At 41.0% G+C, this 24,425-nt stretch overlaps 1 protein-coding gene across 12 annotated transcripts in view; it reads right to left on the bottom strand.

Annotated features, from left to right (window-relative positions):
- Positions 1 to 24,425, bottom strand: part of MPDZ (multiple PDZ domain crumbs cell polarity complex component) — a 202,584-nt gene that overhangs the window by 21,029 nt on the left and 157,130 nt on the right. For 8 of the 12 annotated variants that reach the window (XM_073668027.1, XM_073668066.1, XM_073668057.1 and 5 more), the window contains 10 exons: positions 21,043 to 21,117; positions 20,546 to 20,726; positions 19,859 to 20,004; positions 15,297 to 15,380; positions 14,716 to 14,909; positions 13,357 to 13,504; positions 7,951 to 8,043; positions 7,530 to 7,626; positions 6,783 to 6,823; positions 5,048 to 5,170 (listed from right to left, as the gene is read on the bottom strand). In XM_073668027.1, the coding sequence (XP_073524128.1) occupies positions 5,048 to 5,170; positions 6,783 to 6,823; positions 7,530 to 7,626; positions 7,951 to 8,043; positions 13,357 to 13,504; positions 14,716 to 14,909; positions 15,297 to 15,380; positions 19,859 to 20,004; positions 20,546 to 20,726; positions 21,043 to 21,117 (1,182 nt within the window). The remainder of the gene's footprint in view (positions 1 to 5,047; positions 5,171 to 6,782; positions 6,824 to 7,529; positions 7,627 to 7,950; positions 8,044 to 13,356; positions 13,505 to 14,715; positions 14,910 to 15,296; positions 15,381 to 19,858; positions 20,005 to 20,545; positions 20,727 to 21,042; positions 21,118 to 24,425) is intronic. The other 4 variants (XM_073668043.1, XM_073668169.1, XM_073668150.1 and 1 more) reach the window with 1 other exon arrangement.

Genomic DNA, 24,425 nt, shown 5'->3' with positions numbered 1-24,425 from the left:
AAGAACAGAGGGATTTTTAGCTTTGTTTACTGTTGCCTAGAAACCAGCTACTATTGCAGGCTAGCAGAAGTGGCCTATCATAGGCAGTGCTTACAAGCACCTTCCTATAGAACTCGTAAGTGCTGCTCTGAAGCTGCAGGGGTTGCTGGAGCAGCAAGTAATCTCATCTCCCCATCCCAGCTAGCTTCAGTGATGCTGCAGAAGTTGCCTTTGTTTGCAGAATTGGAGAGCACACAGTTCAGGCCATCTGCGTGACAATGCTGCTGGTCCAAATGGTCAATCCAGCAGCAACCAGGAAGAATGGGGAGTGGTGCACTCCTGCAGAAGATGAGACAACGCCTTTAAGGCTACGGTCCAACTATCAGTATTCGGTCAGTATTTTTTCTGAGGAGTGGGAACCAAAACCTGGTGAGGAACAATCAGAGAAAAGGTATAATAGAGACAAGTCCCCAATTCTGCATTTATCACCCACTCCTGGTTTTGGCTCCCACTGATTTTACATAGAGGACTCTACATGTGATATAACGTACAGCATATGTCTAACCATAAGAATACGGTCTGTGTCACCCACTTGTTCTTTAGCTTTCTAGATATCATTTTTCAGACATGTTGAGTATAAAAGTAAGTTCTCTGAGAACTACTCCTAAAACTAACAAAAAGGTGTCAAAATTCTGAAACAAAATATTCATAGAACACAAAATATCAAGTTTAGTGATGCCATGGCTGAAGGATCCTCCCCAAGCTAATAGAAGTCAAAACTTCAAAGAAACCCGGAAACAATTCATCAGTGTTTTATTTTTGCAAAGCCCTTGTAAAAGCTGGAGATTGAAAGAAGCCAAGAACCTAATGGTGAAATCTAAGTATATACTGCCACCTGGTGGTCAAACCACAGTTTGCAAAATAGATTTTCCTAAAATATTTCTATTTTTCATTCCTGACAATGAAGAACAGATTATTTAACCCCTTAGTGATGGAGCCAATTTTGACCTTAATAACCAAGCTAAATTTTACAATTCTGACCACTGTCACTTTATGAGGTAATTACTCTGGAACGCTTCAACAGGTCCCATTGATTCTGAGAGACTGTTTTTTTCGGGACATATTGTACTTCATGATAGTGGTAACAGTTCTTCGATATCACTTGTGTTTATTTGTAAAAAAAAAATGGAAATATGGCGAAAATGTGAAAAATTTCACAATTTTCAAACTTTGAATTTTCATGCCCTTAAACCAAAGAGTTATTTCACACAAAAAAGCTATTAAATAACATTTCCCACATGTCTACGTTACATCAGCACAATTTATGAAAACAATTTTTTTGTTAGGAAGTTGGAAGGGTTAAAAGTTGACCAGCGATTTCTCATTTTTCCAACAAATTTACAAAACCATTTTTTTAGGGACCACATCACATTTGAAGTGACTTTGAGGGGTCTTTATGACAGAAAATACCCAAAAGTGACACCATTCTAAAAACTGCACCCCTCAAGGTGCTCAAAACCACATTCAAGAACTTTATTAACCCTTCAGGTGCTTCACAGGAACTGAAGCAACATGGAAGGAAAAAATGAACATTTAACTTTTTTTCACAAAAATTTAACGTTCGGCCCAAATTATTTTATTTTCATAAGAGTAACAGGAGAAAATGAACTACACAATTTGTTGTGCCATTTCTCCTGAGCACGCAGATACCCCATATGTGGGGGAAAACTACTGTTTTTAAATGAACGGCAGAGCTCGGTAGAGAAGGAGCACCGTTTAGCTTTTTGAACGCAAAATTGGCTGGAATCTAGTGCAGATGACATGTTGTGTTTGGAGAGACCCTGATGCGCCTAAACAGTGGAAACCCCCAAGTGACCCCATTTTGGAAACTACACTCTTTAAGGATTTTATCAAGGGGTATAATGAGCATTTTGAACCCATAGGTATGACATAGAATTTGATAACATTAGGTCGTCATATTGAATAAGTTGTCATTAGTGTTGAGCACAAGTGCTCGCTACTTGAGTTTGCATCGGGTACTCGGGTATGCATCGAGTATTGTGGGTGCTTCAGTCCCCGCCCCGCATGTTTTGCTCGTGTATGGCAGGCAATCCCAGAGTGTTTTTTCTGGCTGTAAAACAGCCGTGAAACATGTGGGGCGGGGACTTGAGCATGTCACTCGAGCACCCGATGCAAACTCGAGTAGCAAGCACTTGCGCTCAACACTAGCCGTCATATCGTCATTATTTATTTCTTTTTTGACTTTTGAAAAAAATCCCAATCCTAACTCCAACCCTAAACCCAACCCTAACCCCAACCCCAACCCCAACCCCAAGGGCAAAGAATGGAAAAAAAATTACCGTATATGTTCGAGTATAAGCTGAGGTACCTAATTTCACCACAAAAAACTGGGAAAACTTATTGACTCGAGTATAAGCCTAGGGTGGGAAATGCAGCAGCTACTGGTAAATTTCCCAATCCTGGTATGCATGGCCCCCTCATCCCCAATCCAGGTATGTATGGCCCCCTCATCCCCAATCCTGGTATGTATGGCCCCCTCATTCCCAATCCTGGTATGTATGGCCCCCTCATTCCCAATCCTGGTATGTATGGCCCCCTCATCCCCAATCCTGGTATGTATGGCCCCCTCATCCCCAATCCTGGTATGTATGGCCCCCTCATCCCCAATCCTGGTATGTATGGCACCTTCATCCCCAATCCTGGTATGTATGGCACCCCTCATCCCCTAATCCTGGTATGCATGGTCTCCTCATCCCCCAATCCTGGTGTGCATGGCCCCATCATCCCCAATCCTGGTATGCATGGCCTCCTCATCCCACAATCCTGGTATGCATAGCCCCATCATCCCCAATCCTGGTATGCATGGCCCCCTCATCCCCCAATCCTGGTATGCATGGCCCCCTCATCCCCCAATCCCGGTATGCATGGCCCCCTCATCCCCAATCTTGGTATGCATGGCCCCCTTCATCCCCAATCCTGGTATTCAGGGCCTCTTCAACCCCAATCCTGGTATGCATGGCCCCTCATCCTCCAATCTTGGTATGTATGGCCCCATCACTGCACACATAAAAAATAAACACTTGTACTCACCTTCCTTCCTCACCTCTGCTCTAGCGCTGCGTCCTGTTCTGCTGCAGCAGCTCATGTCAGCATCTGAGCAGCGCATGGCGTCACTGCCATGTGCTCTCAGACACTGATGTGAGCTGCCAGCATATTCACTCCTCTCCACACCGGGACTATGGGCGTGTAGAAGAGTGAATATGCATTCTCTTTAGTAGCGGGCACTGTCAGCAGGAGCCGCGGCTCAGCGATCCTCTGTGTCCGCTACTAAAGAGAATTAATATTCATTCTTCTCCATGCCCATGGGAGTGGAGAAGAAGGAACATTCATTTCCCTTTAGTAGCGGGCACACGTGGTAGCTGCAGCAGCGGCTACTGTGTGTGCTCCGCTTCTCCGCCGCAGCAATCCCCCCTCCACCCACTATCCACCAACGGAATTTCTCTATACTCGAGTATATACCCGAGTATAAGCCAAGGGCGGCTTTTTCACCACAAAAAATGTGCTGAAAAACTCGGCTTATACTTGAGTATATACGGTACATTTTTTTTATTTTATAATTTTTATCTAAGTAAGGGAGTGACAATTTATTTTCTTTACAAATTTTTTGCTTCTGATCACTGTGATAGGGTCTACAGGCCGGCAGATCTCGGCGGGTGCACTGCGCATGCGCCTGCCATTTTTTTTTTTACAGGAAGATTACGCGGAGGGCTGGGGGATGGTGCAGGAGGGACCATGGAGGCTTGGGGGATATCATTTCTCTCTCCTCTGACATGTATATCATGTCAGAAGAGAGAGAGATGATTTTAACATCAGGTACAGTTAGTTTTTTCCGTGATCGCCATTATTCAGTGAACAAAGGCGATCATGTGATCGAGGACCGGAAAATCAGGCCCTTATCATGTTCTTCAGATTGTCAGACTCTGGGGGCACTACAGCCTGTTTTAAAAGGCAATGAGGGAATAAGGCTCCTTAACGGCCGCTGTTTTAATGCTTATTGGAAGTCTTTAAGGGGTTAAAAAACACACTGTTTACTGGAAATTCTTCACTAAGGTGCTCTTCAGCTTCAGGCATCGAATTCCTTGGCGTTCGGAGTAACTTCACTCTAACTTTTCACGTCTATGAATGCCTGCGCGACTATGAACACAAACTGGATCGCCAAATAACTTACTAAGAAACAAAGGCTTTTTTCTTGTATTTGATACTAAATATTTGGAGTAACCAATGTACTAATAATACAATAGTTATTTACATGTGTCAGATTACTGGGCTACTAAAAAATATCGCCCAGTGATGTAATACTATAGTGGACAGAATTTTAGATAAGCTGGATAAATGATACAGGGTTTCTGGATTCATGATTGCACTGGCATTGCTGAGATCTGGGGTACAATCAGGGCCGACTCCTCAATTTCTCTGACTCCACCAAAATGGACACGACTCAGTTTCCACAGCCCTGGGTACTCCAATTAAAAAGTGCCTTGGCCATCTCATATATGATTATTTGGGACAAATGTTCATATTGATTACTACATATTTCTACAACAGCTGTGTGACTCATGTCTTACTGAAACTGAGGACTATGTTCCCTGTTCGGGTCTTAACAGCCATTGCACTTACCTGTTTTTTGAGAAAGACCAAGAAAAGATCTGTTCTCCATTGGCCAAAGGATCAGTAATATTTTTGGAGCAAAGAATGCACTTTATTTTTACAGATGTTGATTAAGTATTTTAAGATTTCCAATAAAATATGGCTATTTTTATATAATTAGCCTACATCTTTATAGTGTGCCTTTTTTTTTTTTTGTTCTTTTGACATGGTTTATATGTGCCAGAAAAGACCCCGAGGAATTACTAATTTAGTTTATATACCAGTAAATTAGCCTTTGTGTGGCCCTCTCTTAGCATAGTGAGTTTTTATCAACTAAATCAGTGTATATGAGATCTAACCATTTACTAAATGACAAACCAGTCAGTGATAATATCCTTACCCTTAGCTTCTGCGTTTGGGCCACAACTCCGTTTGCATGCATCATGGCTATAAAGATTGGTACATCCCCAAGAGGGCTGCCAACTCCGCCAGCAATGCTGATACCTAGCGAGTCTGAAGGGCCCTGTAAAGATAGACTAAATATTAATAACAAGGTTATGTTTAAGAATTAGCTATCTGAGACTCTTCTGTGCTTGATGTGAGAGCAAAATAACATTTCCTTAACTTGGGTGGCAGCATACAAAGCACTTGTGAATGTGCTCATCAGAAATAACGGGGTACTCCACTTACAATATGCCATTTGTTATACGTTTAGACCAGGAGTGCACAACCTGCAGCCCGGGGAACACATACGGCTCGCGATGGCATTCTGTGGGGCCAATAATCATATGGAGAAAAAAATGCTTGTCTGACAGGTTATCTATATGTAGGCAGCCACATATAGAAAAGTAGTGGCCGGCAGCTGAGGAGCAGGGAGTGGTAAGTACTAATGGTGCCTGTGTAGACTTCTCCGGATGCCTCATACATCAGGACAATGGGGTCTCATAACCCGTTGGCAGTCACTCCAGAAAGTAGTACGTGAATTAGACAGGTGGTCTTCCATATCCAGGGCTTGCTCCACTATAGTTTATGGGAGCTCTGTAGGCAGTAAGCAAAAAACCCATGATCCATTGTAGAGAGCCAAGTGCATGCATCACCTCTTCCTCTTTAGGGCCTATTTATATAGATTACAAGAATTTAGAAGTGGATTTTACTGAAAATCCACAGGGAAAAATGCTTAAGATACTCTTTGAATAAGCTTCTTATTAGTTTTATTGGGAAATGTTGACAATAGCATGAAAAAAACAGTACTGTGCGCACCACTAAAGGAGATTCTCCCATTAGTCTAAAACGTATTCAAAGAGAATTTGAAGCTGTTTTTGATTTAGGAGCATATTCTATTTGGATGTAAGTCCTGTAAGTAGAATTTGTACATATCAGGCATTTATAGTACATACTTTCAATATTCACAAATGTCATAGAAAGTAATACCCCTTAATTTTCAGAGCGGCCCCTGGATTGGTTCAGAATGACAATTTAGCCCTCGGATCAAAAAAGGTTGTGCACCCCTGCTTTAGACCTTCTCAAGTACAATGGCCACCTCTACTTATACCCTTGTAAACACAAGCTCCTGTGTATAGAATCTGATTGAAGTCAGCCCTATTTTAACCACTTGGAGATGCAACTATTTTTTCGCTTTTTCTTCCATAGCCTTAAAGGGAATCTGTCACCCCCTGGCACTTATCTGACCTCTAATATGGGCATACAAGTGATAGAAATTTAAATCTATACCTATCTGTATGTCCATATTAGAGGTCTTGTGGCTGTGAAACGTCTTTTTATTCAGACAAGTTTCTGACGCTTGCAGGCCAAAGGCCCGGAAGAAATTCAAAAGAATTCCAAGAGTGTGCAAAGCAGTCATCAAAGCAAAAGGTGGCTACTTTGAAGAACCTAGAATATAAGACATATTTTCAGTTGTTTCACACTTTTTTGTTAAGTATATAATTCCACATGTGTTAATTCATAGTTTTGATGCCTTCAGTGTGAATGTACAATTTTCATAGTCATGAAAATACAGAAAAATCTTTAAATGAGAAGGCGTGTCCAAACTTTTGGTCTGTACCACACACACACACACACACATATATATATATATATTTTTTTTTTAGACATTGCGTTTTACATATAGAGAATACCTTTATGATTTCAACTGTCCTTAGTCCTTGAATATCAGGAGCTGTGGATGAAAAGAAAAAAAAAACCCTTTAAGTTGATGTTACGTGCACAATAGATAGATTGCACATGGATCAGAGCCAGGCTGCTAAATGCAGGGAGGACAAGGTAAGAAGAATAGCACAACTAGTAATGCCAGGCGCCGGAGCTGGGAGAAACTGGCAGCTCATATTTTAGTTTTTGTGTTTAATACAATTAGTACTTAACACATTATTGCCTGGGACAATGCTGTAATAAAGCCGCATTAACCTGAATAAGTAAGAAAACAACTTATAGCACTGGATAAGGAAAAGGGTCTATATCACCATAGGATAACTAGTGCTAATAAATGATACAAACATGGGACCCAATTTTACCTTCTATCAGTCAAAAATAGGCCCTCATTTATTTCAAGTAAATTGATTAAGCTGATGAAAGGCATATAATATTGACTGCTGATAGGAGACAATGCGGTGCTACACCACTAGGTGGCACACAGCAGTACGATCACAGGCACTCGGTGCATGCAGAATACCTACATGCATATGGGACTGTTGTGTACATGAGGCCGACGTGAAAAAGCAACCAATGCCACTGTCTCTGAGATATCAGAGCCTGAGCCAATATTATCATAATAAAATGCCACAAAGTAAGAAAGAGCCTAAATATGAATAACAGAAGCTCAAGGACAGTGGCTGTAAAATGGAGCAACATTGACTTGTAAGGCTCACCTTCATTCTTTTTGGAGGAACTCTCAAGTGTCTCCACTGCGAAAGAACCAGAAGGTGGAAAATTGAATGACGTAAGACTATTACTACCATCACTGACCTGCAATATAAGAAATAAAGACGCTTTGGTGATACTTCATTCATTCACATTGTCAGCAACTAATAAGAGAGCTTCTTCCAGGGCTGGGATAAGGTATATTATCTTTTTAATGAACTATTAATCACAAATAGAAATGTTTATAGAGGGTCTCATAAGTTGTGATCATGAGAGCAGACATCTCATTGGGCTTATGCCACTAAAGATGATTATAGTCCCTCTCCTCAGCCTAAATGGCGGATAACAGAGAACACTAGACTCCATTCAGCTACATAGCTTATGACGTGGAGACATCAGGGTCAATGTTATGCAGGAGTTTTCACTAACGCTCACTTGACTGCTTTGGGAAGTTCTTCTTTCAGAGTGGAAAGGTCCAGCTTTAATTCTTCCGACCTCCAGCTTCACCGTACCTAAGGAGCACTAAGACATATACGTATCAATGTAAAAAATGTCCAGACTGATATCTTACAATTACCTGCCACACAATTCTGTCTGACACTGTGTGTTCCCCCCTATTTCTGAGTAGTAACCATTTACAAATTATGAGGTGGGTCATAGATTGTAGAGAAATGTACAATTCCTATGTCATCAACATAACAGCATTCACCTATGTATACAAAGAAAGATGAAGAGGATGAATATGAAGCTACATGACTGTGTATGAACGCCTAGAATGCAATATTTAAGGAGGTAAAAAAATAAAATATCACAAAAAAGAACACTCAGCTCTTGTTTTCCCTAGTGATCCAGTGCAGATACTCAAGTGGTGCTCCTGGTCCAAATAGCCGGCACAAGACCACCTAAGTACCCAATGGCCTCAGCATTCAGGCGTCATACATCTGTGCTGAACACTAATGTCAGTAAAGGCTGTCTGTCACTTGACTTCCCCAGCCACTGATTGGCTGTAGTGGTCATCTAACATAGGAACATAGTTGTTAAGGTTGAAGGAAGACTAAGTCCATCTAGTACAACCCATAGCCTAACATGTTGATCCAGAGGAAGGCAAAAAAAAAACATGTGGCAAACACTAAGCTCCACATTGGGGAAAAAAATTCCTTCCCGACTCCATACGACAATCAGACTAGTTCCCTGGATCAACGCCCTATCAAGGAATCTAGTGTATATAAGCTGTAATATTATACTTTTCAAGAAAGGCATCCATGCCCTTCTTAAATTTTTGTAGTGAATCACTCATTACAACCTCATGCGGCAAATAGTTCCATAGTCTCACTGCTCTTACAGTAAAGAATCCGCGTCTGTGATTATGATTAAACCTTCTTTCCTCCAGACATAGAAGATGCCCCCTTGTCCCCGTCTCAGGCCTCAGAGTAAAAAGATCAGTAGAAAGGTCTTTGTACTGTCCCATTATATACTTGCACATAGTAATAAGATCACCCCTAAGCCTTCTTTTTTCCACAGTAAATAACCCCAAGTGTAATAACCTGTCTTGGTATTGCAGACCCCCCAGTCCTCTAATAACCTTGGTCGCTCTTCTCTGCACCCTCTCTAGTTCAGCTATGTCTTTCTTATACACCGGAGACCAGAACTGTACACAGTATTCTAAGTGTGGTCGCACTAATGACTTGTATAGAGGTAAAATTATGTTCTCCTCATGAGCATTTATGCCTCTTTTAATGCATCCCATTATTTTATTTGCCTTTGCAGCAGCTGCCTGACACTGGCCACTAAACGTGAGCTTGTCGTCCACCAATACACCCAGGTCTTTTTCAGTTACAGTTTTGCCCAGTGTTTTACAATTAAGCATATAATTATACATTTTATTTCCTCTACCCAAGTGCATTTCCTTACATTTATCCCCATTAAAGCTCATTTGCCATTTATTAGCCCAAGCTTCTAGTTTACATAGATCCTCCTGTAATATAAAATTGTCCTCCTCTGTATGTGCCAGCTGTTTGTCAGTAAAAACTGTGAGGACTACCATAGAACTAGTGCTGGCTCAGAAAGTGGAAAAGGAGAGTATGATTTTACACCATTTGCTGCTGTTCTGATATTTTTTAATAAACCCCTTTAAATATCCTGCATAGCCTTAGATTTAAAACAAGCTGGCTATTACAGTCGCCACTAGAGGGAGCCCAGGAGTCTACTGCATACGGTCATACACTGAATTCCATATACAGTGTTATTTTACGCTCCCAATAGGTGGCCCCAGGCAGATGATATGTCATGTTTTAAAACTATGTCTGTGCATGGGGGAAAACAGGAGGGCATACGTCTATGTGGATAGAAAAATTAAAAAAAGAGTTTCAACTCAGGGAAAAATGGGAGGAAAAAACAGGAAAGCAAAAACTGAAATTGGCTCCACCGTGAAGGGGTTTAAAAAATTAATCCGCATAGATTTTGTATTTAAAAAAGGCATAGATGATAAAAGCTGGATATTCACGCTCAAAAGGTAAAGAGGTTAAAATCCCATAGGCTGAATGCAATACAATATAGCAGACATATTTAGGGAGTCTCTCTATATATCTATGTACATTAAAGTGGTATACCCACAAACAAACTTCATTTTAAGCAATAGATCTTGGAATAATAAGTTCCACAACTGGATGTGTTTCAATAAAATGTCCCTGTGCTGAGATAATCTTATAAATGTGCCCCTGCTGTGTACTGTGTAATGGCTGTGTCTGACCGTACAGGAACATGGTCTGATCATACCACATCTCCTGGGCAGGGGAGGAAGCAAAAGAGTATACAGACAGAACAGAAGGGGATCGCAGCTGATTCTTTCTGTGAGGTAAAACATTTCATTGCCTGTTTCTAAACAATGTTTTACTTCAAAGAAAGAATCAGCTGTGATTCCCTGCTGTAATGTCCATATACTTTTGCTTCCTCCCTCTGCCCAGGAGCTGTGGTATGATCAGACCATGTTCCTGTATGATCAGACACAGCCATTACACAGTACACAGCAGGGGCACATTTATAAGATTATCTCAGCACAGGAACATTTTATTGAAACACATCCAATTGTGGAACTTATTATTATTCCAAGATCTATTCATCAAAATCAACTTTAAAATTAACTTTGTTCGTTGGAAAACCCCTTTAAACAATGGATCGTTCCTTTTACCTCCATATGTCCTATGTCATTGCAGCCAAAATAGTAACTCTGAAAATGGCACTTCCAAAAATGAATTCCAAACTGTGAAGAACTTGTATTATTAAAGACTTTGTGATAAAATCCAACTGTTCCACAATGCTATTTCCCCATGGGCCTTTTGTCTCGCTCTGTAGCCGGGTGCAGCAAGAAGCAATGACTTCATAGCTACATGTGCGCTGTGCTGTTACACTCCTTTCTAGAGTGGACGGATATGTGTAGAAATGGGGAACAAGAATATACTATATGGGCTGGACTATGCCCGTCATAAGCTGGGTGCAGTCCATGATCACAGAATTGTGCTTCTTTCAGCTTATGTTAAATTGTGAAAAATACCAAGATCAAGTTGTGGTTCAGCCATGGCTGCAGTCTCCTAAAATAATCACGAGGGGAATCAATAGGATTATTAAACAGGGCCTTTGGAGATTCTAGTTATTGCTGCTCTTTATTTTATGTTCTGCCATCTGGAGTCATCAGATGTAACTCGCTATTATTATCCAGTTATGGATCTCCTGAGTCACTGAGTATATGATTACAGCCATTCTATTGGAGTCATTTTGGTTTTAATAAGCCTCCTCCCTTAGTTTCATGATTTAACAATAGGGCCTAATGGACAAAAATTGCAATTGATGGCACACTTTGGGGGGTAAAGACAAAAGGTGCCAAACATTTAAGTGCAAACGGAACAGTAACCAATAGCCAGCTTTCATCTTGATTATTGTTTACTGGGATTACAAACCTCTCCGTTCCCATAAAAAGCTTTTTGCTCTTATATGCCAGCTCCAGTGTAGAGTTTTACGGAAACATTCTCAAACTGAATGCCAATCTATTGGCCGTTATTGGGGCAAAACATATTTGCAAACCTCTTGAGCCGATCACTGTAGGACATTTAAATCAATATCATCATGTCCTAAGTAGTGCCACCTCGACTAATGGTACAGCTTCCCACAGTCTTACTGGGGTGTATGCAATTAATTAAATGCCCTCCTATACCATAAAAGAAATCTCTACGCTGCCATATCATAGAGGCTCATCAATCTAATGTACACAAGGAACACTATATTACAATATTCATGTTGGGAAGACGCTAAAGAATACAGTTCAGAGGGGCATGGAGAATGTACTCTATGCAAAATATGACATGACCTTAAAGGATTCGTCCACTACTTGACAGCCCCTTCTTAAAGTGATATTCCCATCTTTATAAATTGTTGGATAGTTCTTGTTAATACAACCAATTTTGCTATTTACAGCTTATTAAAATTTCCAGCTGTTCTTGAGATATTAACACTTTTCTTTACAGATCATTGCCTAGGAGACAGACTATCGCTGCTAGGCAGAACATGCGCAGTGCTTACATGCTCTTTTTTTCTACTGAGTAGGTAAGCACTGTTTTTACGCTGGCCAGGATCACCTGAGCATACTGCTACCTCCTAACCCCGGCTAGCTTCAGTGCAGTGCCTACAAGCTAGAGAGCAGCAGTGGTTGGTATCCTAGGCAACGAGCTGTAAAGACAAGTGTTAATATTTCATGAACAGCTGCAAATTTTAATAAGCCATCAATTGCAAAAGTGCTCGTTTTTACATGCACTATCCGACAGTATGCATCTAAGGAAATGGGAGTATCCCGTTAATAGCACCAACCTGCAGAACAAAATAAAAAATAAGCACTCTTACCTCTAAAACTGTCGCCACTTCTGCAATGACCCTACTGTCTCTCCTGACAGTCACACCAGGGAGGGTGCAGGAGCAGTGCCACTCCAGGAAATAAATGTGCATTTTTTTTCCCATTTTTATCTGCAGGCTTGTGCTATTAGGAATACGTTGTTAGGTAGCGGATAACCCCTTTAAATCTTTTATTGAATCACCTAAAGGGAATCTGTCAGCAGGATTTTACCTCCCAAACTATTTACATGTGCATGTAGCCCTTTCAAAGATTAATTCAGCAATACCTTTACATGGCCGCTCCTCCGTTACTTAGAAATCAGTGTTTAAATTTATATGCAAATGACAGTGATCTGTCACTCCAGCTCTATTGCCCGCCAAGCGTTGCCTCCTCCTGCTCAACTGACAGCCTTTATGCTGTGTGACTTAAGGCATTGGAGCCGTCAGTCAGTCAGGAGGAGGTGGGGAATAGAGCTGGAGTGACAGAGGCGTCAGATCTACATATAGTTCTTCGCCTCATTTTCATATCAGTTCATTCACTGATTTCTCAGTAACGGAGGATCGGACTGGCTATGTAAAGGTATTGCTGGACTTGTCTTTAAAAAAGCTACAAATAGCTTGGGGTGTGAAAGTCTGCTGACAGATTCCCTTTTAAAGGCAATTTAAAAACCTGTTATCCCACAAATGGCTGAGTGTAAGCATGCAATGTTAAATGTCTCAAAATCATATCCCAGCCTAAGTTATTTGTTCTCTCTGGAGATTAGCAGCCATCACCGATGTCTGGAAGTACCTTGCTGTACTTTTCCCACTCTAAACTCATGCATGCTTTATTAAACTGAGTGCGCATGTTCAGCTGTCGGCCTAACACGCTGAGCTTATTGAAGGTGTATGCATCTTAAGTAACAAGATGTATCTTTAAGTGACAAAGAACAACATTTAACTATATGGAACAGTTACCTTTAAGAGTGCTGCCACAGCTTCCTGGGTGGCGTTCCGCACATCCTCTTCGTTGACTGTTAAGATCTGATCGCCCTGCATCAGCCTGCCATCTGTCTCCGCTATACCCCCTTTCACAATATCGGAGACAAATACTCCAGTATCATTTCTGGGGAGCAAAAAAAAGGGCAACGGTAAAAGTCTACACCTATAACAGCACATGATGTGCAAGATCAAAATTACTATTACATTTTTTCTTATTTTCCCATGTATCCTGCATTCCCATCCAAAAAGTAGGGAAGCAGCATTGAAGGACTAAACTAATTCCCAAAAGGTAATTAAAGGATTTTTTTTTTTTAAATAAATGTAATCTATTTTACAGCTTCATTGCAATAAGGAGTTTCTGATATTCAACTAGTAGCCCTTACTCTAAACTCATAATCAAATCAACACTATAGGTGAGACATGTCTAATCAGTAGAGGACTGCCCGTGGTGTCCCACTGACCATGAGAAAGATGGTCTCTGAGCTCCCTATGAGAATGCAGCAGTAGAGTGCATGTGTGACCACGGCTCCATTCACAGTTTATGAGGCTGCATCTATACTCTTATTATCGGCTGTCCCATAATAGTGTGCCAGTACACAAGCACAACCACTGTTCCATTAAAAAAGGGTACACAGATTTTTGTGACTGGTCAGGGAGCAGGCGTTGTGAGGCTCATTAAGGGGAATCTGTCTCCCTAATCTGAGAGCAGCATAATTTAGAGACACAGACCCCGATTCCAGCGACGTGTTACTTACTGGGCTTCTTGTTGCACTTTTGATAAAATCACTGTATTTTTCAGCAGGAGATTATCACTAGAGGACTAGTAACCCTGGTGTCATGTAGTCCTCCATATTCATGAGCTCTGCCAAACACCACCACTGATTGGCAGCTTTCTGTCTACGCACAATGTACATATAAACCTGTCAATCAGTGGTGCAGGCGGGGTAATATAGAGCTCAGACTTCAGAGAACTGGTGGAACTGCAGCAGATAACACAGAAGTTAACCAAAACTGAAGCAAGTAGCCCAGTAAGTAATACATCACTGGAATCAGGGTCTCTGTCCCTACACCATGCTAACAGATTCCCATTAAACAGATACTTTTCAGTTGTCCTGTGGATAAGTGGTAGGTATTGACTATGGTAAAACCCCTTTAATGGAGACTATTATTTATAATAATGTGACACAGAATTATGACTTTCCAATAAATGTCAAGTGCCATTTGGCTGAAACCCATGCCAATGGCGTATGACTCAATGGATAGTCCCTTTTTATTTCTAATGGCACAAAGCAAAATAAAAGTAAGAAATAATGTTGCCAGCACAGCATACTTCACCTCTTCCCAACGATGCTTAACCCAAGACCTTTCCCAGGTTTCTTCTGGAGCTCCACAATCATGATATCATACATATCTTCTTCCTTGTACTGCGCCTCGTCTCGGTATACAATCAGGCGGACTTTTTGCGGCGTCTGTCTCAGCACATTTATGGCTTCATCATGTGTGGCATTTCTTAGATCAATACAATTGACCTAATATTCAGCAACAAAAGTCAGTAAGTAAAAAGTTAAAACAAAACAAGGATATTGTGGCCCCCGATTAATCAAGACCAGAAATTTTCACACCGGTCTTGATAAGGGGGCATGTGCTGAAGTCAGATGATCTTGATTCATTAAGAGCCACCCTGTACGCCTCACCCCAAATCTTACTTCAGTCATGAATTTGATGAGCGGGGGGTTGCCGTCCTGCCCCAGTTCCACCCACTTAGTCATAGCTGAGCCAAAATGGAGTGAGACCACTAAAAAGTCACAAAATTTTAGTGTAGAGCTGAAATTTTTCGATAAATTTTACGGCAGCACTCTGGCGTAAAAGCTTTGATTAACTGGGGCCAATGTGTTCATAATTCTTTTTTCACTTACCTCTAAAATTTGGTCGCCAGCCCATAATCTACCATCTTTGGAAGCTGCACCCTCTTCATAAACTTCATGAATAATAATAGCACCCTGAACAAAAAAAAAAAAAAAAAACACAGTTAATTTTACAAAACAGCGGAGAGAGAAAATTGCTACATAATGATTTGATATGTAAATGAGGCTCTGTCACTCCAGCTCTATTCTTTCTTTAACATTAAAGGTGAAAAATTGCCCTGAAAAAGTCCTACTTTCACCAACAGATTATTCCATCCGTTGTCCCTCTTTGTAATCTAAGCACAATCTCCCTCATATTCTGCTCTCCAGGCCGATATATCTTACCTACAGCAGTCAGTTTACCAATATCAGGATGAAAATAGGATAGGTTTTCACCCATAAAATGTATATTAACCAATTACAGGCAATCAATTACCTTGTCAAAATTTCAGGTCAGCGTCTACTACACATCACTGTATACCAAATAACACTGATCAAAAGACAGTACTGTACAAAAGATTTAGGCAGGTGTGGAAAAAATGCTGCAATGTACGAATGCTTTCAAAAATAGAAGTATTAATGGTTAATAATATGCAAAGTGAATGAACAAAAGAAAAATGTAAGTGAAATCTCTTATTTGATGTGACCATCCTTTGCCTTCAAAACAGCATCAATTCTTTTACATACATTTGCACACAGTTTTTGAAGAAACTTAACAAGGAGGTTGTTCCAAAAATTTTGGATAACTCGCCACAGATCTCCTGTGGATGTAGGCTTGTGAAAATCATTCAGTCTCTTCATGTAATCCCAGACAAACTTGATTATGTTGAGATGAGGGATCTGTGGGGTTCATATTACTTCCAGGTTATTCTATACTGTCAGAGAGGTCAGGAATTGGTGCACACGCAACCTTGATTACTCACTATGTAGGTATCGGCAAGCGCCCAGTAAGCATATGGTGTACACACCTCCGGATCCCAACACAAGGAATATGTGTATACGCCCAGTACGGTCACTGCCAGCTTCACGATAACCCACTTATTATTAGTCGCAGCCACCAAAGACTGAGTTTGAAATATAATACAGGCCTGATCAGACGCCTGCGTTCTGGCAGCGTATATGGCTTCGGGGGAGGGAACGATTACAGGACAAAAGAAACAGGACTATTAAATTTTATATTTAATCCAAAAGGGAGGCAGTGTTAGGAAAAATATACAAGGATTTTACTAAGGGGACATTTACAGTACAGAATATACAGTTACACAAAATAAAGAAGATTAAAGAAGACTTACTATAAAGATCGCTGAGACGATTCAGTATAGGTGGAGGGGAAGCACTCCAATTGGACCGTTATCGAACTATATGAAATATATACTCCCGGCAATGAGTACTGATCCATCCTAAGACCGTACCAGGTACCCGAAGCCCGGAGGCAAGACATCATGGCTGAGGTAAAACAAATGCTTCAGTTAGGCGTCAGAGGAATCACGGAGTGAGTGGGCTAGCCCCATCGTACTGATTCCAAAACCAGACGGATCGTTACACTTCTGTAACGATTTCCGGAAATTGAATGAAGTGTCAAAGTCTGACCTTTATCCAATGCCCAGGGTGGATGAGCTGATTGAGAGACTGGGGAAGGCCCAGTACTTTACCACGCTCGATCTCACCAAGGGTTACTGGCAGGTATCTCTCACAAAATCGACGAAGGAAAAGACCGCCTTCGTAACTCCAGAGGGTCTATACCACTATGTGGTCTTACCTTTTGGGTTACATGGGGCCCCGGCTACATTCCAGAGGTTGATGGACATAGTGCTCAAGCCTCATCAGGAGTACGCGTCCGCGTATCTAGATGATATTATCATCTTTAGCACCGACTGGCATACGCACCTATCACAGGTACAAGCGGTGCTGGATTCTCTCAGAGCCGCGGGGTTAATGGCAACCCCCAAAAAATGTGCAATAGGGCTAGAGGAAGTCCGATATTTGGGGTATGTGATAGGCCGAGGAGCTATCAAACCCCAAATCAATAACGTTGAGGCCATAAAAAACTGGCCTAAACCGTAAAGTACAAAACAGGTGAGGGTGTTCCTTGGCATCCTTGGGTATTACCGCCGGTTTATACCTAATTTTGCTGGGCGAACGGCGGCCCTGACCGATCTCTTGAAAGGAAAAAAATCAGTAATGGTTCGGTGGAACCCTCAGGCAGAAGAAGCTTTTCAGTCCATGAAGTTGGCTCTGTGTGGACAGCCGGTCCTCATCAGCCCCAACTTCAAGGAAACCTTCATTGTACAGACAGATGCCTCGGAGGTAGGCCTAGGGGCGGTATTGTCACAAAAAGTGAATGGTGAAGAGCACCCGGTCACCTACTTGAGTAGAAAACTTGTCACGGCAGAGAAAAACTATAGCGTGGTAGAGAAGGAGTGTTTGGCTATTAAGTGGGCCTTGGAATCACTACGTGCCGAAGGGGGGGGCCGGCCCACACACTCCCTGTGCTGACATCATGTAGGCTGGGCTCCAGCCTTCACATTTTTATTAAAATCGCTAACTTCTGGGATAACTTATCGCTCGTTGATCACAGAAGCTTGCAAACGACGCCATAATTTACATTATGAATTTGTCTTTCTTTAGAGGCCACACGGTTGCGGTCTGCTATTTTGTTACTTTTGTGCTACCGCTCCCCGGAGGGGCTCACAGCTACGGAAAAATAAGCATATTGTTCCTTGGCTGACCCTGCCACTAAAAATATACGTCCCGTTATTATCGGACGTATGGAACTTGAGATATTCCATATTCCGCATCGGCACCGGCCTGGCTCCCTATTACAGCTGGGAATTGTTCTGGGTATTGCGAGTGTTTTTGAAGCCTAAACGAGCTTTCCTCCTCACCCAGGTGTAAATTATCGCAGGCCTGCGTCGGTGGAAACTACCCTCGCATTTTAATTGGGTTGGTAGCACCCTTTGTGCTAGCATTTGCTTACAAGGCACTTCTCATGTGTGTGTTAATTTGCATACAGACAGATGATGAATTGTCAGCTCTTCTCCTCTGACCAATACTATGGGGGGGGGGGGGGGAGGGGTTGAGGGGTTTTGGGAGGGAGAAATTCTTAATATTTTTCTGACATATACACTAAGGAGAATTTCTTAATGATACTGGCTGTTTGTTTGGGATCGTTGTCCTATTGCAGAAAAAAATTGGGGCCAATCAGATGCCTCCCTGATGGTATTGCAAAATAGATAAGCATTTGCTTATATTTCTTAGCATTGAGAACACCATTAATTCTGACCAAACTTGCAATGAACCTCCACCATGTTTCACTGTTGTCTGCATAGATTCATTATTGTACCGCTTTCCAATCCTTCGGTAAACAAACTGCCTTCTGTTACAGCCAAATATTTCACATTTCACTTGTCAGTCCAGAGCACCAGCTGCCATTTTTCTGCACTCCAGTTCCTGATTTCACGCCTAGTTGAGTCGCTTGACATTTTCTTGTCGAACGTGTGGATTTTTGTCAGTAATTCTTTGATGAAGACCACTTTGGGCAATACTTATTCAAATAGTAGTTGGGTGTAGCTGGGTCTCACTAGTGTCAGTTTTGAGCTAATTTCACTGCTAGATATCATTCAATTTTAAACAGATGTATGATTTGTCATTCATCTGCTATACCAAGTTTCTCTGGCTGACCACTGCTTCTATGGTCCTCAACATTACTCATTTCTTGTTGTCCTCAATGCTGAGAATGCAGGCAGATATTCATCTACCATCAGGCAGGCATCTGATTGACTATAAATTTATTCTGCAGCAGGAAAATTACCCTAAACATACAATTAATGTCAGTAAGAACTATCTACGGCAGAAAGAACAAGGAGTCCTGGAAATGAAAATTTGGCCCCCCGAAGAGGCCTGATCTCAATATCATGCCTGGGATTACATGAAGAGTCTGAAGATCTGTGGTTAGTTCTCTAAGATGTTTGGAACAACCTCCCTGCTGAGTTTTTTAAAAACCTATGTGAATGTGTACCTAGAAGAGAACAGATGCTGTTTTCGATGGCAAAGGGTGGTCACACTAAATATTAATTTGATATAAATTTCTCATTTGTTCATTCACTTTGCAGTTTGTTAATTGAGGAAAGACAACTATTATCTGCTCTATTTTTAAAGCATTTTTACTTTGCAGCATTTTTTCCACACTTGCGTAAAACTTTTTCACATTACTGTATATTAGAAGCATATACTAATACCCAAATAAAAAAAAAAACAGCTAGTAATATATGGACATGCAAAGCTGTGGAATGTGGCTACATCAGATTGGCGGTATAGAAGAAATGGTTAGGCCAGCACTCCAAAAAAAAATCTAGAAAATAAAAAACTTATTCCAACAAAAGTTAAAAACACCCATCAGAATATGATGCTAAAATGCTAGTAGAAAAACATATGTAACGCAGGAATGAGCTTAATCAAAAAAAACTTTTTTGCTAGTATCATTAGATATATACTTTCTGTATACAGGATATATCACAACAGTAAAATATGACTAAATCTTAAGTTTGGTATTCAATAATCAAAGATGCACTTACCAGTAAAGTGTCTGCACCCCCGACAATGCTAAGTCCCAGACCTGTTCTCCCTTTAGATATTTCAATTGTCGTTTCACATCCCGGTATAATTGGACAAGTGGTTGGATCAGATGGAAATGTAGCTGGAGTAGATGATCGACTAGCACCTGTAAATGTCACAATGGAAATGTAACTTGTTTTGAACATGTTCTGCAACTACAGTGGTCATCCCACAAGAAGAACTAAGAGTGCACATTTATTCCGTCACTTCTTGGTGCAAGGACACTAATCTATATAACTTTACAGACATTAGTAAATATACATAATAGATAATATACTGAATTCTTTGTAAACTGGCATCCGATATTCCAGAAATCTTTATAACTCGGTAAAGTTTGCTCTTTTTTTTTCTACATTGAGGTTGGCTGACATAAGGTAAGGCTTTAATACTAGAGACAGGATAGGACAGTCCCGATGGGTACACCTTGTCGTGGTGGGATGGCTTTAACTCATTTTTGATCAAAATAGTGTTAACTATCCTATGTTATTTACATGTACTATTACTATTTACTTACTACAGGGTATATGCTGATTTTGTTTTTCTTCTTGGGTTTTGAATTGTAAACTAAAAATGCCAGTTTCAATCACAAGAGCTATATATATATATTTATACATATACGCACACAATAAGAATACTGAAATCCTTACTATGGACAGGTTCTGGCTCAGGAAGGCTGACATGTGGGACACACTGCTGGCTGCTTCTATTCTCAGCAGCACTGGGGGTAAATGTAGACAGTGATAAAACATGGTTTTGCTGAATGTCTTTTTCTTCACAACTTATTGTCAACTTCACAGTCGTTTTTGATTTTTTAAGGAGGTTGACAACCTACAAGAAAGAAATAAATCAAGTCATTAAAACACAATATACTGATTCAAGTAATAGACAGTGTGAGTGATTTATTACCTTCAAAAACTTTATTTTTTTTCCACGAAAATTACTGAAATGCAGGACTCAATGTTATTTTGTATAGACCGCTACATAGGATAGATATCCAGTGAAATAACACTCAATAAACGAGTCCTAGGAAGTATTTATGTGCAGTTTTCCTGATCTTGGCGCTTTTATGTTTAATATAGTATATTCAATGTTATATCTACATATTATATATGTTATACACAATCGTATATATTATAACACCTACCTTCTCAATAGGGTCACCCACCACTGGTTCATCATCTACTGCTAAGATACAGTCACCCACATTAATTCGCCCATCCTGTAAGTGAGGAACAGTTGTCAAAGCACTAGAATCCAGAACACACAAGCATGTCTCTCTCTCTCTATATATATATACAATGGTGTGAAAAAGTGTTTGCCCCCTTCCTGATTGCTTATTCTTTTGCATGTTTCTCACACTTAAATGTTTCCGATCACAAAACAAATTAAAATATTAGACTAAGATAACACAAAATGCAGTTTTCAAATGAAGGTCTTTATTATTAAGGGAAAAAGAAATCCAAACCTACAGGGCCCTGTGTGAAAAAGTGATTGCTCCCTCCCCCCTGAAAAAATAAATTAACTGTAGTTTATCACATCTTTGGGAAGGTGAGTTCAATTTTCCTAGCCACACACAGGTCTGATTACTGCCACACCTGTTCTCAATCAAGAAATCACTTAAATAAGACCTGCCTGCCAAAGTGAAGTAGACCAAAAGATCCTCACAAGCTAGACATCATGCTGCAATCCAAAGAAATTCAGGAACAAATGAGAAACAAAGTAATTGAGATCTATCGGTCTGCAAAAGGTTATAAAGCCATTTCTAAAGCTTTTGGACTCCAGCAAACCACAGTGAGCCATTATTCACAAATGGCGAAAACATGGAACAGTGGTGAACCTTCCCCCAGGAGTGGACGGCCGACCAAAATTACCCCAAGAGCGCAGCGACGACTCATCCAAGAGGTCACAAAACACCCCACAACAACATCCGAACAACTACAGGCCTCACTTGCTTCAGTTAAGGTTAGTGTTCTTGTCTCCACCATAAGAAAGACTGGGCAAAAATGGCATGCATGGCAGAGTTCCAAGACAAAAACTACTGGTGAGCAAAAAAACCATAAGGGCTCGTCTCAGTTTTGATTAATAAACTTTATTGAAATAATCTTAAAATAGAACCCAGAGTATAATAGGTTACGGAATGCACCACATATATAAATATACACTCTAGATGTACTAGGAAAAAACATGTGATAAAATGTTTCCACAGATTACCTTTTGTAAGGGCAGATCACTAAAAGATAGGTTGGTCCACAGCCATTTTAAGGAGACCCCAAATCCATCATGGCTGGGGAACCAGGTCAAGGGCTGCTATAAGTGTGGCAGCTGTAGTGCTTGTGAGTCGGTGGCACAGGGCAGTACGTTTTGTGGCAATGTGATCGGAAAAGATTACACCATACAACAATTTATCAATTGTCGCACTACTGGAGTGTTGTACAAGGCCACATGCCACTGTGGCATTGAATATGTGGGAAAGACTAAACGTGAGTTTAGGAGAAGAATCAGAGAGCACATACGCGACACCCCAATTGCAAATCATGTCAATAGAGTCCACAAGTACTCTACTAAGTACATCCAGTTTATGGGTATTAACAGAATAAAACCTCCAGCCAGAGGAGGTGATTGGGACCAAAGGATCCTATGAAAGAATGTAAATGGATCTTCTGGCTAAAAACGTTGCAACCACATGGTCTTAATGAGCAGCTGTCCTTCATCCCTTTTTTGTAGTGAGAGGGTCTGCTAAGGGACTAGCTAGCTCAGGGTCAGCCGTCGAGGAGTGGGGGCGCCACTGGTGTAGTCCCCCTAGGGTGCTAACCTCCACCATAGGTAGGGTCAGTATCTAGAAGAGGTAGTTGCTAGGGATAACGTAGTTCCTCTGCTATTTCTCCTCCCCCGTTTTCACCTCCCACCTTGTCCTTCTCCCCTATTGTCACTTTTTCACCTTTGGTTCAATTCATGCGAGCTCAGGGGCCCCCATGTTTTATGCATTCCACATTTAATATGGGCCTTAATTTTATAATTTTGAGGCAACATTTATATATACTTTATGGTTTTCGGTGATCCAGGCGTCCTTTGTATATTTCAAATTACCGTGACTGGTACTGCACTCTGTGGTATATGGTCCTTTATGACCTCACCAGTATTTGTATGGGAGGTCTTTTGATCATACAAGATGCGATGCAGGAGTACCAAAGGGAGCTCTGCATCCGGAGCGTCATTGTGGAGGACATGAGTCTGTTGACACGCCCCCTTGTCAGCGCGAGGCAGGAACGACAACATTTACTTTTCACTGCCCGCGCATGCGCAGAAGCTGTGCGCTCCACCTGCGGTCCATCGACCGGATGTTGTCATACATCCAGGGTCAGTATTGGCCGCGCACAGGATATATGTTATACCCGGAAGTGCGCCGCTTATTGTCAGCGTGCATAAATTGCACTGAGGTCATATGCTGTGACCACGTCAGCCTTCCTACGTGTCTAATGAGATGGGGGCTTAATCCTGGGCTATGAACTCCCCTGATGACTAAAGGGAAATGGGTCAGGAGCCCGCCTATACTGGAATACTGCCACCAATGGAGGATCTCCTATGGAGACTATTGAAGCATGCAGTAAGTGTAAAACAAATGTTTTTAAAAATATTAAAAAAATAAAAAATATATAAAAAAAGTTTAAAATCACCCCCCTTTCGCCCCGTTCAAAATAAAATAATTTTAAAAAAACCCACATACACATATTTGGTATCGACGCGTTCAGAATCGCCCGGTCTATCAATATAAAAAAAAGAATTTATCCAATCGGTAAACGGCGTAACGAGAAAAAAATTCTAAACGCAAGAATTATGTTTCTTTGGTCGCCGCAACATTGCAATAAAATGCAATAACGGGCAATCAAAACATCGGATCTACCCCAAAATAGTATCAATAAAAAAATCAGCTCGGCGAGCAAAAAATAAGCCCTCACCTGGCCCCAGATCCCGAAAAATGGAGACGCTACGGGTCTTGGAAAATGGCGCCATTTTTTTTTTTTTTTTTAGCAAACTTTGGATTTTTTTTTCACCACTTAAATAAAAAAGAACCTATACATGTTTGGTGTCTACGAACTCCGAATGACCTGGAGAATAATAATGGAAGATCAGTTTTAGCAATCAGTGAACGTAGTAAAAAAAAAGGACCCAAAAAACAACTGTGGAATTGCATTTTTTTTGCAATTTCACCGCACTTGGAATTTTTTTCCCGTTTTCCAGCACATGATAAGGTAAAACCACTGAAGTCGTTCAAAAGTACAACTCGTCCCGCGAAAAATAAGCCTTAACATGGCCATATTGAACGAAAATTAAAAAAGTTCTGGCTCTGGGAAGAAAAAAATGATAACGCAAAAACAGAAAAACCCAAGGTCGTTAAGGGGTTAAGGTTTGCCTCAATACATGTGTCCTGGTTGACCTAATTATGTACTGATTTAGCCTTCTGTATTTCATATGGCCATATACATAGTGTGGGCACTAACTGAGGAACTAATGCGGGATAGGAACTAT

This window comes from Phyllobates terribilis, unplaced genomic scaffold (assembly GCF_046119375.1).
Source record: "Phyllobates terribilis strain yellow unplaced genomic scaffold, ASM4611937v1 Scaffold_1__5_contigs__length_1240528914, whole genome shotgun sequence".
NCBI classification, from domain to species: Eukaryota; Metazoa; Chordata; class Amphibia; order Anura; family Dendrobatidae; genus Phyllobates; species Phyllobates terribilis.
Note: the sequence above shows the minus strand (reverse complement) of the source record. Positions and strands in the feature narration are given on the sequence as shown.